The sequence below is a fragment of the Anabrus simplex genome, chromosome 1 (genome assembly GCF_040414725.1).
Source record: "Anabrus simplex isolate iqAnaSimp1 chromosome 1, ASM4041472v1, whole genome shotgun sequence".
In the NCBI taxonomy this organism is placed as follows: Eukaryota; Metazoa; Arthropoda; class Insecta; order Orthoptera; family Tettigoniidae; genus Anabrus; species Anabrus simplex.
This window is the reverse complement of record NC_090265.1, coordinates 865,780,676-865,796,467: the sequence shown is the minus strand read 5'-3', so window position 1 is coordinate 865,796,467 and position 15,792 is coordinate 865,780,676. Positions and strand designations below refer to the sequence as shown.

The 15,792-nt window shown below is 37.7% G+C and overlaps 1 protein-coding gene across 1 annotated transcript in view; it reads right to left on the bottom strand.

Moving 5' to 3' along the window:
• LOC136857307 (dynein regulatory complex protein 1) overlaps positions 1 to 15,792 on the bottom strand; it is a 256,632-nt gene that overhangs the window by 99,078 nt on the left and 141,762 nt on the right. The window contains exons 12-13 of the mRNA XM_067135886.2: positions 13,702 to 13,919; positions 12,030 to 12,187 (exon numbers count right to left, since the gene is read on the bottom strand). Of these exons, the coding sequence (XP_066991987.2) occupies positions 12,030 to 12,187; positions 13,702 to 13,919 (376 nt within the window). The remainder of the gene's footprint in view (positions 1 to 12,029; positions 12,188 to 13,701; positions 13,920 to 15,792) is intronic.

Below are 15,792 nucleotides of genomic sequence, written 5' to 3'. Positions count from 1 at the left end.
AGAGAACCTGACAACATGGTTGGAACTTGAAAGGGCAGTGAAAGAAATGACCAAAGGTAAAGCAAGTGGAAAAGACAAATTCAATGTTGATATGATTAAGGCAGCAGGAAGGATGAAAGGATACCTGAAGGTGGGCAACAAGGAAGCATTGTACCACTGTTCAAAAAAGGAAATAAGAAGAAATGTGAAAATTATAGAGGTATAACCCTATTATCACATGGGCTAAAGAATGGATAAAATCAATGACAAAAGACTGAGGGATATAATAGAAGCACACTTAGAGGAAGAACAATATGGCTTTAGACTGAATAGATCAACAATTGACCTGAAATTTACAGTGCGAACTATAATGTAAAAACATCCGGAAAGGAACAAGGAAATCATATTCGTATTTTTGGATTTGGAAAAAGCTTATGATACGGTTAAGAGAAAACGTACGGGAATGCCTACTGAAAAGGAATGTACCCAAATCATTAATTAACAAGATAAAAATGTTGCATCATGAGAGTGAAAGCAGTGTACAAGTGCGGAGTGGTGACTCTGAAACATTTTATACAAAAAGAGGTCTCAAGCAAGGAAGTGCACTGTCGCCATTATTGTTTATTATATTGATGGATGAATTCATAAAATGTGTAAAACAGAGTATCAGTAGTGATGAAGTGAGTGCTTTGGAATTTGCAGATGATGTGGTGATTTGGGGAAAGGGAGAAAAGGAAGTACAAAGGAGACTGGACATTTGGAATGAAAATCTGAAGGAGTTTCGATTGGTAATTAGTAAAAAGAAAATTGTAGTCATGCACTGTGGAAAAGAGAAAAAGAGAAGCCAAGTGAACATAGACGGAGAACGGTTAGAGAATGTAGAACAGTTTACATATCTGGGTAGCATTATTAATGGAAGTAATGAAATCAACCCCGAATTTAATAACAGACTAAGTAAAGGTACAACATTTTATCATAACATCAGAAAGCTTTTATGGGATGACAAAGTACCCGAGAGAACAAAATTAACATTATATAAACAGTATTTCATACCAATTTTAATATATGGACTAGAAATACTGGCAACTAATAAGAGACAAGATAGTAAGATCCAAGCAGTAGAAATGACATTTTTAAGAACATCGGTTAAAAAGACAAGAAGAGATAGAATTCAAAATATAAAAATCAGAGAAGAGCTAAATAGAGAACCGTTAGTACAGAAGATACAGAAAGCAAAACTGAGATGGTTTGGACATGTAAAAAGAATGGGAAAGGAAGGGGTAGCAAGAAGGGAATTGGAAAGAGAAGTTAAGGGAAAGAGACCAGTTGGAAGACCGAGAAGAAGGTGGATGGATCAGCTCTGGAAGGACATTAGAGAAGCTGGATTGGATGTGGCGGAAGTAATGGAGCAGGAAAAGTGGAAGGACAGAAAGGAGTGGAGGAGGCTTTTAAACCACACCCAGGTGACTGGAGTGAGACATTGATGATGATGATGATGATGATGATGATGATGATGATGAATCTTTGGAAAAATTGATAACTACCAGCGAAAAATCTTTAACTACAGAACAACTTGCAGTATATCGTAAAATCCTGAGTAGCATACAGTCTGAACATGGAAAAATTTTCTTTTAGATGCTCCAGGTGGTACGGGAAAAACATTCCTTATAAATTTGCTATGGCAAAAGTCAGGAGTACTAGAAGCGTAGTTATAGCTGCCACATCATCTGGGATTGCCGGAGCATTACCGGAGGGAGGTGAGACAGTGCACGTATCCTTCAAGCTGCCTCTTAATCTTACTTGCACTGAGACTCCCATCTAACAATCTAACACAGCAGAAGTTTTGCGAGAGTGTAAACCCATTGTTTGGGACGAAAGCACAATGAGTCACAAATGCGGGTTTGAGGCTTTCGATAATACCCTACTCTCCAAAACTTAAGGAGTAACAAAGATATAATGGGTGGAGTTACTGTGCTACTCACTGGAGATTTTCGTCAAACTTTACCCGAGATACCAAGAGGGACGCGTGCTGATGAGGGAAATACATGTGTAAAAACGTCATACTTACTTTGAGAAAATATATGAGGGTACATTTGAGTGGTGATCTTTTGGCTAGCGAATTTTCGGAACTTCTTCTGAAAATTGGAAATGGAGAATTATCAGAAGTTGCTGGAAAAATGTTGATTCCTGAAGGTTTAGGTGCAATAGTAAACTCTTGAGGAAGTCTTATTTTAATGATATATCCCGATGTTGCTAATCTAAAAGACAAATCTATGGACTGGCTATGCTAGCGAGCAATTCTTACACCAAAATGTGAGATGGCTAATGAAATAAATGAAGCATTGCTTACATATTTTGATGCAGAAATAGAATATAAATCGGTCAACATGGTATAACAAGGGTAATACCAAAAATAAGGTCTCCTATTTTTTTTATAAATACAGAGCTCTGTTCGTGTGGCTGTTGTTCAAAATATTGTGAAGAGTGTTTCCTGTGCTCGCATATAAACATGCACACACCACACTGAAGCACTCAGTCTTGGCTTGGCAGCCGTTGAGAATGGAGCTCCCGTTGGATGTTACTGCCAAGTGTGAAGTGCGCGCAGTTATTCGGTTTTTGAACGCAAAAGGTACTGAGCCGATTGAAATCCATCGCCAAATGACAGAAGTGTATGGTGAGCCGTGCATGGATGTCAAAAATGTTCGTAAGTGGTGTAGAGAGTTTGCAGCCGGTCAGACTGAAATTCACAACAAACAAAGGAGCAGAAGACCGTCAATATCTGTTGAGACAGTCGTGAATGTTGAGCAAATCATGCGTGAAGATCGGCGGATCACCCTGGATAATCTCTGCACTTTGGTTCCTGAGGTTTCCCGAAGCGCCCCTCAGAGAATTTTAATGGAAAAGTTGAAATACCAAAAGGTTTGCGCAAGATAGGTGCCATGCATACTGACTGAAGACCACATGCAGCAACGAGTTGATTCTTCCCGCTCACTTCTTCAACGCTTTGCAGCTGAACAGGGCAACCTTTTGGACTCAATTATCATGGGTGATGAAACCTGGGCATTCCACTTTACACCTGAGACCAAGCAACAATCACACCAATGGCGGCATCCCTCTTCGCCAAAGCCGCGGAAGCTCAAGCAAACACAGTCTGCCGGTAAAGTCATGACAACTGTGTTTTGGGATCAAAAAAGGGTATTGTTGGTTGACTTTATGCCCGCTGGGACCACAATTAATGCTGACAGGTACTGTGAGGCCCTGAAAAAACTCAGATGGGCAATTCAGTTGTTGTTGCTATTTTGCTTTACGTCGCACCGACACAAATATGTCTTATGGCGACGATGGGAGAGGAAAGGCCTAGGAATTGGAAGGAAGCGGCCATGGTCTTAATTAAGGTATAACCCCGGCATTTGCCTGGTGTGAAAATGGGAAACTACGGAAAACCATCTTCAGGGCCGCCGATGGTGGGGCTCGAACCCACTATGTCCCGATTACTGGATACCGGCCGCACTTAAGCGACTGCATCTATCGAGCTCGGTGGGGCAATTCAGAACCGGAAATGAGGAATGTTGAGCAAGGGCATAAACATTTTTCATGACAACGCTCGCCCGCATGTCGCCCAGCACACCATTGCTCTTCTGCAACAGTTTCAGTGGAACATCACCCACCCACCCACCCTATAGTCCCAACTTGGTGCCCAGTGACTATCACTTGTTCCCTAAGATGAAAGAACATTTGGCTGGAAAACGATTCAGCACCAACGAAGAGGTGAAACATGAGATTCACAACTTCCTGAACTGCATGGCGGCGAGCTGGTATGACATGGGCATACAAAAACTGTCACAGTGACTACAAAAATCCATCGACCAAAATGGTGACTATGTAGAAAAATAGCTAAATGTTCCAGCTGTAAAATGATGTAAACCATTGTAGAAATAAACAGGTCTATGCATTTATAAAAAAATAGGAGTCCATATTTTTGGGATTACCTTCGTACAAACGGACAACGCTGTGAATTATCCAGTACAATTCCTAAATACTCTTAATCCTCCAGGATTCCCATCTCACAAACTTCGTTTGAATGTAGGAGCACCTGTAATGTTGTTACGTAACCTCAAACCACCTAAGTTGTGCAATGGCACTAGATTACGTGTGACAGGTTTAAAAAATATTTCATAGAAGCTACTGTTATTACAGGGTGTGCTCGAGGAGAATCAGTGTTCATTCCACGAACACCACTTATACCATCAGATTCTCCGTTTGAGTTTAAAAGACTGCAATTTCCAATTAGAGTACGCTTTGCTGTGACAATTAATAAATCCTAAGGCCAGAGTTTAACATTTGCAGGAATTGATCTACACGAAAACTGTTTTTACCATGGACAATTTTATGTTGCCTGTTCAAGAGTAAGTTCTCCAAGTAGCTTAGTCCCTCTGGCACCAGAAGGAATAACTGCCAATATTGTATACAAAGAAGTTCTAAACAGAATAATCATATTTAAAATTCCTTTTTTATTTGTTGTTATGTAATACGTACAATTTTACGTTACTTATTCATTGATTAAGTATATTAAAGTTCATGTTTTCTAAAGATATTTAAGTTATTTGATGGTTAAGTTTTAGACATAGTTAATTATAATGTGTTTCTTTAAATCTTTAAAATTATAATTTAGTTCGATAGCAAATATTAGCATTTTAACTTGTATTTTGATTTCATAATTAAAATTTAATTTTTAAGATTAAGATGATTTAATTAAGCTCATTCGTATCTTTAATATTTCATTATTTCATTCCATTCATAAAGCACGCAAAGAAATTGTTACAAAAGAAGTAATGTAAAATATGAATATATTTACATTTTGAGATAACAGAATATTTTAAATTTCATTTAACAGTGAACTTGGAATGATAATTGGTATAAATAAAATATTTCTTTACGTTATAAGTGTTACATAACACGTGAAACTTTTCAATTCCGCGGCTGAAGCCGAGATGGGAAAATACATAATTTACATTCACGTCTTACATTTCCGACGAAAGTTGGTTTGGTGGCATTCAAAAGAAAATGGGAAATAAAAAAATATAATGGAACATAACTCAACTATGACATGAGCGAAGCCGCAGGCAAAGCACCAGTACCGTACAGAGTAATAAATAAGTTACAGGATTGTGAGCAACTGCAAAAAGACCTTGACAATGTTGTGAGATGGACAGTACGCAATGGTATCTATGATTGTAAATGGGATTAAAAGTTAGATTGTAAGTTTAATCAAGAGAAGAAGTCCACTCAGTTTTAATTACTGTGTTTAAGGGGTGAAAGTAACTTATGGTGATCACTGTAAGTACCTAGGTGTTAGTATAGTACGCGAACCTTTTCTTGAGCCCTGAGCTCCATAGTACTGAATGGGAACTAGGGCTCAAGAAAAGGTTCACGTACTATATACAAGAACCCCGTTTATCCACCCTCTCCGGATCTCTGGTTTATCTGGATCAAAAATAATAAAAATTTATTTTTACATGTACAGTATTTCTTTTATGGCGTCGACTCTTCTTGAATGTCTTTTCCGCGAAGGATAGTTAAGAACAGGAATTGGAAGTAATTCGGCCATGGTCTATCAAAGGTACTGTCCTGGTGTTCACCTGGAATTGAGAATGGGAAACCATGGGAACCATTCCCGGGACGGCCGAGATGGGATTCAAACCCACGCTCTTCTGAATGTAATGCACTATTAATTCACTAATGGTGAATTCGAAAATGAAACCTGCGCTCCATCAGAAGAAACAATGATTCATGGAGAGGCAACAATGCAGCTGGACAAACTGATGGCCTATTTAGAATCCTTGACTGAAACCACACTGGCAGAACTGTTGTTAGTAAAGTGTCTTCGTGATCGTGCTGCGCGCAAACGATACCTATACAAATGTAAAACAGAAAAAATTCACACATTATTTTAGTGCATAAAACAGAGTCGTAAATGTACAAAAAGTGTTCTTATATTTTATGTACAATTGAAAAAGGTATTACTGTACAACTTGTGTTAATAGATTATATAACATGTACTGTATTGATATAGATGTTGATTCCCATAGGGAATCTGAAATATTTGTTCCGAATGAGTAAATTTATAATACCAATATAAATGGTCCATTATTGGACATTATAAATTTTCCAGCTGGAAAATTTATAATGTACTCTATTTGTTTTTTTGTTTTTCTGGATTATCCAGATTTTTGATAATCTGGATCAGTTCCGGTCCCACTTAATCCAGATAAATGAGGTTCTTGTGTATAAGAAAAGATCTTCATTAGGATAATCATATACGCAGGATTGAAAATCATGGTTACAGATCTCTTCATATGGTTTTAGGGTATTTAGGGGTTGTAATGAAGTTGTAAAGGTGAGGACATATAAGTAATTGGTGAGACCCCAATCACAGAAGGTTTCCTGTACAGGACCCTCACTATGATTATTTGATTCAAGAACTGGAAAATATCCAAAAGAAAGTAGTATGATTTGTTCTGGGTAATTTCCAACAAAAGAGTAGTGTTACAAAAATGTTTCCAATTTGGTGCTGGGGAAACTTGGGAGTAATGAGTCAAGCTGCATGGCTAAGCCGAATGTTCTGAGCTGTCAGTGGAGAGATGGCTTGGAATGACATTAGTAGATGAATAAGTTGAGTGGAATTTTAAAAAAATTTATAATATGAAGATAAAGTTGGAATTCAAGAGGACAAATTGGGGCAGGAAAGGGACTTAGGAATTGAAATAATTTACCATAGAAGATATCTGATAAATTTCCAACTTCTTTGAAATCATTTAAGAAAGACTAGATAAACAACTGACAAGGAATCTGCCATCTGGAAAGTCAGCCACTAACAGAGGCAGGAGGGTTTTACCAGACTGCTGCTTCAGTCTTGAATCTCATTCCAGGCAGTTAGTATCATTTTAAATAGGGTCTCTAATCCTAGAGACCAACTTAAAAAGAGTAAAAACTGGCCAATAACAGGCCTATGTAATCCATTCTGCAATGGGTATTCACTGATTCATATGTTGGCACAAAGTCTGCCTCTGCTGCCAGAAGAGAATTTGAAGAGAAATGTACAGTTCGCAATGTGATTTTTAAATAATTTATTTTGTAAAATGGGAAGAGATCACAAGAAGAAGACACTGTACAATGTAGACAGAAGAAAATCCTGATGACATGCATGCCATGTGAAAATTTCCCCTAGAAAGTTATATTAGCCATCTTTCTCAGCAAACAAGAATTTCTTACGGTTCTGTACAAAGAGTAACAACATTATCAAGGCTAAAGTTTAATAAATTACTATGGTGCATGATATAAACTGGGTGATCCTCTACATGGAATTACATTTTATGAATTAATTTTTAATCAAATGCATGAAGATGAAAGTGATCGTTATCTCATTTGTATATGGCTGATCCTTGGTTCTTCTTCTTTTCCTTAGCCAATGGTTGGACAAGTTTGACTTCGAAGCCAATGCGGTGATATGAGTGCCGTTGGATCATGAACATTATGCAAAACGTTTTTCCAGGCCTGGTATTGAGAAAACTAAGTCTCTGAAGACCTTAAAAAGTAGTTAGTGGGACGTAAAGCAAATAGCATTATTTATTGAGAAAACTAAGACTTTAGTTTTTGAAGTCATCCTCGATATGCTTTGCCCAGGTTTTCTTCAGATCCAATCTTCAGACCTTCCAATGAGCAGGTCTCTGTCACCAGAGTAATTGGTGAGGTAGATGCATTTGGACATTTGGCACACATGGCCGAACCACCACAATCTCCATTCTTGGATTAATTTTTCAATTGTTGGTTGGTTTCCGTACCTCAGTCTGATGGTCTTTTTACAAAGCCAGTCATGCAAAGAGACCCCCAGTACTCGCCAGACACCATATTTGGAATACTTTCAGTTTGCTCATGTCTGCTTTTAGCATTTTTCCACTTTTCAGAACTGGAAGAATAAGCGAGTGAAAGATGGACATTTCAGTTTTGATTATGTCATTATGTTTCTTAAGCACCATTCAAGTAACCCAAAGGCAGCTGCACCAAGACTAATCCTACTGTGAACTTCAGCAGTTGATGACACTTTCTTCTCTGGCACTAGAGAACCAAGGTATTTGACTTCAATTACTTGTTCAATTTTATTCCCAGAAGAGTGGACAGCTGCTAGTGAACCATCAGTTGTCATGACTGTGATTTTTAATGTGTTGATGATTATCCCATAAAATTTGGCTGTATTGGCTATATGTTCTAGAATGATTGTGGCTACTGCATCATCATTTGCAAATATAGCACTATCATCAGCAAACAGGAGGTCATTTGTGAAGTCATTCTCTCCGAACTGCACACTTAGCCTAGCATGGAAAACTTTTCCCATGACTGCAACAATGACCACATTAAATGAGTCATTTATTTGCAAAACTGGCCATCTCCAAATGGCAAAATTTTTCAGGAAACTGCAAAAACATATAAAATGTAAATAATGGGACTTAGAATTATTTTTATTTGCTTAACCTATTGGAACCTGAATAATTGTTCCACCTGCAAGGACAGAAAACACTATTTATTTTTGATAATTATGCAGTAACTTGGTTTATTGAGAATTATAAAAAAACATTTTTAAGAAAGCTGCTTTCATCACAGACTGATGCCTAATAATTCAGTAACTGTTTTCCAGTCTTCAGTAGTGAATCACCATGAGATATTTTTTGAAACAGTTCTCCAAGTGAAGTGGCACACTACATTTTTCACATAGCCATCTGACTTCTGACCTTAATTTGTGAGCCTTACACATTTTGCAGGGCCTGGAAGGATGTCTTTTCCTTTCTGCTGGAGGGATGGGAACTGAAAAATGGCCCCATACTGTCTCCTGACGAAAAATCGTCATCATTATTGCTTTCTGGCCACTTCATGATAACTTTGTCACCATCAAACATGTTTGTTTGCTACAAGCACAGGCAGATTGCATTTTGTCTTTTTATACAGCATTCTATGAACTTAGTATGGTGCATTTTATTTAGAAGATTCCCTGATCTTCAAGGAGTAATCTGTATGTGCTGCAGGACGCATCTCTTGCCAATAACTTGAGTTTCTAGCGTTTATAAGTTAGTATGGAATAGTTCCGTACGTCGGCTTTCTCTCCACAATGATGGTGTATGGAACGGTTCCGTAAGTCAGCATTGTTATGAATGTTGCAAAATACCAGTGTTTTATTTGTATAATTATTATTTGGAATATTTAAATTTCAAATTTGGAGAAGGCCAGGTTTGCACCAAATGAAAGAAACTGTACAAAAAATGTTTAGTTTAAAAGCTCCCAGTAACTAAAAAGAAATCAATACAGTGTAAAAAGCCAATGTATTTACACAAAATGAACCATAATTAAACATTTAATAATGCCACTGTCTCACATGCATCTTCCACATCTTCAGGGTTGTTTTGTGGAAGGTTATTATTATCAATGAGTTCTTTGTAAAACTTCAGCACTTCTACATTTAACTACTGAGTCCCAAAATGTTCAGTCAACAGAGATTCAACATATTTTGACTAACTCCAATTTTCAATGAAGAAAAGAAGCTGGTTAGAGGCTGAGTTTGCAGCTAATAGTTTGCTATCTTGTGTAAAAGTGGACAGAGAACATATTCAGCACAAAAAGTGGATTTCAATTCTTTTTGTTGATGACTGGTTTTGCAAACAGATGACTCAAATAATACTTGCTTTGGTGGACAGCAGATCAGGTAAGAAATTAATCCGAAGCTCTCTGTGAATGCTTGGTTCACTGTACATGGATATATTAACTCGCAAAACTAGTAATGGCAAGGAACAAACATGTGCAAATAAGTCATATATAAAAAGATGCGAGCATCGAAAAGAACACATAACAGGAAACACACAATGACAATGAGAAGAGGGATAAGTAGAAAGAAAATATTGAGGCAATATTTCTGATCAATCTTCATGCTCTGCTGTCTTCAAATAGACTGGCTCACAGATTAGCGCAAATTACCTTGCAACCCCTTTTTGCACAATTAACAGGGGGAACCTGTTTTTTTTCAGCAGGACCATACTAGGGTTCATAGAACATAACCCGGGCCAAGAATTTGCTGTATGCATGTAAAAGAGCCATTGGGAAGACATGGGGCCTAAGACCATCAATGGTAATGTGGATATACACAATGATCATTAGACCATTGATGGCCTATGCTGCAATCATCTGGTGGCAGAAAGTAAGTCAAGGAAAAGTCGGCAGTAGATTGGATAGCCTACAGAGAATGGCATGCATAGCCATAACTGGGGCTATGAGAACAATGCTGACAGATCCTTGAATACTTTACTAGTCCTCCCATCACTATGCAATTTCATAAAAGGACAGGCTAGAATGAGTTCAAATAGATTGGCACAATCAGAGTGCTGGAATGCACAAAGACCCAATCTAGGACACTGTAAAATCAACAGAGTAATAACAGAGGAAGTTCTACACATGCCTTCTGATCATATGATACCAAAGTACAACTTTGAAAACCTGTTTGAGACCCAGACAATAAAAAAAAGAAGACTGGGATATCAACAAATGGAATACTGTAAAAGAAGATATACAGTAGTGTGGTGGACTGATGGCTCAGACTGTGGATGGCACAGGAGCAGGGATCAACGGGGGAAGGCCTGAGAGATCAATCCAGATGAGCCTGGGCACATTTCAAGCTGAAATGATAGTTATCATAACATGTCTTGAAGAAAATCTGAAAATGAACTATAGGAATAAGAACATTTTCATTTTTATGGACAGCCAAGCAGATATTAAGGCACTAGAGGCAGTCCAGATAATATCCAGAATTGTCTGGTATTGCCCCTCACTTCTCCTGAAGCTCTCAAAGTACAACATTTTCAAAATAATATGGGTACCAGGGCATGCAGGTATAGAAGGAAATGAAAAGGCAGATAAACTGGCCAGGAAAGGGGCAGAAACACATTTTGTAGGCCCAGAACCTGTATGTGGGATTTTCTATGGACAAGCCTGACACTACATAGGAAAATGGGTACAAAAGAAACAAATGACAAACTGGAAAAATACTCCAGGATGCAGGCTTACAAAGGAACTGATAAAAGGACCAAACAAGAAGCATACTAAAGAACTGTTGAAACTCAGCAGAGAAAATGTACGATGGGTAGTACGACTGTTGACAGGAACAATGCCATCTGAAAAAACACCTACATAGAATTGGAGTAATAAGAGACAACATATGTAGGAAATGCAATGAAGCAGAGGAATCAGCTCAACACATACTTATCAAATGTGAGGTGCTGGGTAGAATCAGACTCTCCACTCTAGGACTACCAGGTGAAGAGAGAGAAAAAATCCAAGAAGACCCAATAAGAACAACCTGCAGCTTTGTGAAGGGAGCAGGTATATCTAGGTGGGAATGAAGGAAAAACATGGTGGCAAAAGATCTTAGAGGTCGACACTGATTAGGAACTAATATTTAGAGGCCCCATGAAGAAGAAGAAGAAAAAGAAGAAGAAGAAGAAGAAGAAGAAGAAGAAGAAGAAGAAGAAGAAGGGTTCATAGAGCCTGTGATTAATTGTAGGCAGTTCATATAGAGCTTAATGATGGAGTTAGTAGCAACAATATATGGCCTGCACATTCTCCTGATTTAACTCCATGTGATTGTTACCTAAGAAAAGATAAAATTTATAAGGCAAATCTACACTCTTTAAATAAGCTGAAGAATAACATCTGCCAACAGATCAATTTCAGTTTCAAAAAAAGAATTAAACTCATAATGGACAAGGTAATGGGAATTCAGGAACAGATTTTATCCAGCCAAGAGCATACTTTTACCAATGGGACAGAAAATTTAGATGCTGAGCCCTTTTAATTCAAAACCCCAACCGATTACTTCTACTCACACATCCAACTACAAATTGTGGGCTTTGTTACCTTTCCAGGATCCAGAGAGTCTAGTTGAATAACCTATCTATATCTATATTATATGTTTAATAAATATATATAAAGGCATAAATTCAATCTGAACATACCTAAGGAGACTCTCAGTCAATTCAAAGGTAGCCAATTCAGTCTCTTGAGCCTCCACTTGCAGGGGAGATGCCGGTAACTTGCATACAGAGCATGTGATGTATGGTATAAAGTAGTCCTTCAGCATGCGAACATCAGCTTCTGAAGTTATTCCAAGAGCCTGTTAACACAAAACTTCTTAAGTTGTCCTGATTTGGTATATTTATTATTGAATAAAACTAATTTCACAATTGAAGGACTCGGGAGTAAATAATGGTAAGGGACATGGCATGTTTAATAGCAACCACAAACTTTTCAATGTTGTGATTCATAGAATTCATAAGGTACATTGCCGTTAATGACCAAACACCTGCTGAAGGGAAAGTATACTGATCCCTATGTCACTCAAGCTCAAGCATGTTGTGAGCCTATATAAGGTTGAGAGTGCTCGGTAGAAACGTTTACTAGCTATACCTGTCAAAATGTAAATATATATGGCATGTGGCCTTCAGAGAGGCCTGGTGCAGGTTTTTTGAAATGTAAATGTGATGAGAGTTCAGTGAGGCTGAAAGGGGCATGATTATCAGAGCCCACCAATTTGGACATTCCATCTGTGAGATTTCTGGCAAGTTTTGCATACTGTGTTGAACAGTGAGTGATTTCATGATGAAAATGGAAATGCCAGGAAGTTATAAAACCCCTATCTCAACCAAGGAAGCCGAAACAATTAACAGATAAGATCCCTCAATCTTTCAAGCTTTGTTAGAAACTGTGGCCACAGACTTTTGTTCTGCATCCAGAAGTGATGACAGTACTTATACCATTGATCGGGAGGTGTTTGCACATGGATTCTATGGGTGAGCTGTGGCACATAAACCAATGATCACTAAACTGCACACTTCGTGCCAATAATAACCTGTTAAATAATTCTTCATTCAGTTATCCAGAATTGCTTCAGCAACTCTGAAGTTAAAATCTTAATAATACTTTCTTTCAAGACAAAATTTATTGATCCATTTCCATATATACATTTCCATTGATATTTGAATTCAGCGCGAATTTCCAGGTCATGCCACTAGGAGCGCCACCTGTGAATTGTCTCCCATTTTAACACGGCAAAATCTGGAAGTGTCACGTATTGTCTCTACTGTATTTGATGTCTTCTTCATTTTTATGATATTATCTTGCACACTTCCAAATTTTTCTTTTAAATACCAGGTTCTTATACAAAACTTAAAAATATAGTGTACTGGATTTGAAGATCAAGAAAGGTGCTTCTGTGCATGGTTGAAAGCACTCTGATTTCCTACAACAATTACCAAGAACCTTCATTGCACTCAATACACTTTCAGAAAAATGTTTCAATATGAAGGTTAAAAACATTGTTAACATCACAAAGTAATATACAGTAACAACTTCGGCAATCCATCAACAATGCTTCACCACATTATTGAAACTTTATCTTATATACTGTAATATACAGTATATATGGGTATTCATCCCAGAGAAATTGAAATATTTATGAACATTTTACTGCTTTTTTCATTTATTTTGACTTGTTTTTTCACTGAAAAAAAATAAAGAGGAAGGGAATGAGGTTTCTGCTAATATCGACCTACCTTCAACTACACCATTAACAGGTGGATAATGTGAGTTGCCTATCAGGAGTGGTGGGTATAACTAAGCAAAACTTACACAAAACACATTATCTATCTTGACAAGGGTCTTTTCTGGCTCTCTGTAGGGAAACAGAAGACAGCGCAAGCGATCTTCAATCAAGAAACCTGAGTTGTCAGCAATTCTCTGCAGTATATGCTTCAACAATCTCTCTTCAGCTTCAGATTCATCCATCAGCACTTCTTTGCTAGGTTCAATTGACTTCTTCATCTTCTTTTCATGACTTTTGGAGTGTTCTGAAATAAGTGGAAATATTAAAGGTATATACTATACAACAAATCATAGGTTTTCAGTTTAAGATACCATCCTAATATTTTTATAACAGTCAACCTATGGAGAAACCTGAAATTCAATATACTATATGAGAAGGATTACGTACTCAACATATTCAGCACAGACGTCGAGTTTCAAAATAAAGTTTAACATTCTCAACCTTTTCTGTAAGTGGCTTTTAATATTTCTGAACTCCCATAGTAAATACCATAATTATTAATAACAGATTCATTTTAAGATGTATTATGCTACTATTATACAATTATTAACATAGAGGAGACCAGGGCAAGTTGACAAATGGGGCAAGAGGACTTCATATTTTCAGACATGTCTAAAAGTTATAAATGCAGAATGGAAAGAGGAGCTGGGGTGAAGAAAATATGACTGCTGCCCTCTGTGCATTAGGAGAAGGAATGTTATATAATACTGCTGCATCTTTAAAAAAGTTACATGAATAATTCTTTTAGTTACCTACCAAAATGGTTGACTACTCTGTGTCCTTGAGTGTCACCCTTACTCGCTATAATCTAGTTGCAACAGAACTTTCCGTTCAGTCCAAGAGTGGTCATTGTGGCAGAAAGTATCTTTCACGCGCCACTGTTATAATATTCAAGGTAAGTTCAGTAAGCTTTCACGACTGTATAGTGTGAGCTACACAATTTGTTATGCATGTACTGATGTCCCTTGTTTGTGGAGGATGTTATACAATTTAATCCCTTGTTCAGCGGAAAAATACTATACATAAGAAGGATGGGGGCATCTCATTCCACATCTACTGACTGCGAAAAAGAATAGCATTTTAATAGCTGGATTTTCCTGATCACTGTTTTAATTTATTATCATTGTTATTATTATTTTGTTTCGGCCAGCTATGGACCATGCTACTTCAACCGTTTTCTGTCTTGAGCTTAAGCACTCTCCCAGTACTCCCACATCCTTCCTTGGTGAGCTTCCGGGAAGAAGGTCACATTCATTAAATATTTTGGACTGAATGGGCCTATTCCGGTTAATCTGAATTTTACAATCCCACTGACCTTCTGAGCTAGTCAGTCTTTCTTATTCACCACGTTTTCTTTTAAACACAGATATGATAGAAAATCTTGCAAAGAGTTATGAACATAATACAATGCACTTCACAATTCAAAACCAGGCTGGCCTCAATGCTGTACTTATTTATTTATAGGCATTGTCCAAGGACATGTTTGGTTCACCTGCTGCAGGTTCTGGGTGAACTGCACTTATGGATGTGGGATGATAATGAGGCAGGGAGAGGGTGGAACCTGGTGTCGGCACATAGCCTTCTCCTGTTGACTAAGGGGTCTGCTCAAGGCTTAACGTCTCCATCCAATGGACGAATCACCATCAACAGCATCATATGCCCTCACTGCATATGAAAAGTGTGGAGAGGTTTGGAATTAAATTAAATAGTTCACACATTTCCTTACAGGTAGTACATTTTTGTCGGGGAAAAGGTATCATAATTATTGGATTGCCACTACATACATCCCACAGGCTACAGCCACTTCATATGTTGTTCTCTGGACCACAGAAGACATTTTACTACCAAGCTTGTGACCATTATCTGGTGTATCCTGGACATCAGATAAATTATTAAAACATTGCAAGAACTTTTTCTGGTGCCTACATAAAAACTGCGACTATAAGCAGTGCCATAAAAGGTATTGAAGCAACCGGGAGAATGGAGAGAATCAACTGAACTCCCCCAAGAGCACTTCCATCTACAACCTGAAGCCTTTGCCAAAGGTTCAGAGATCAACGATTAAGCAAAGGCATGCTGGATTAGCACCAGTAATAACAAGTACCCCTACAAAAGAT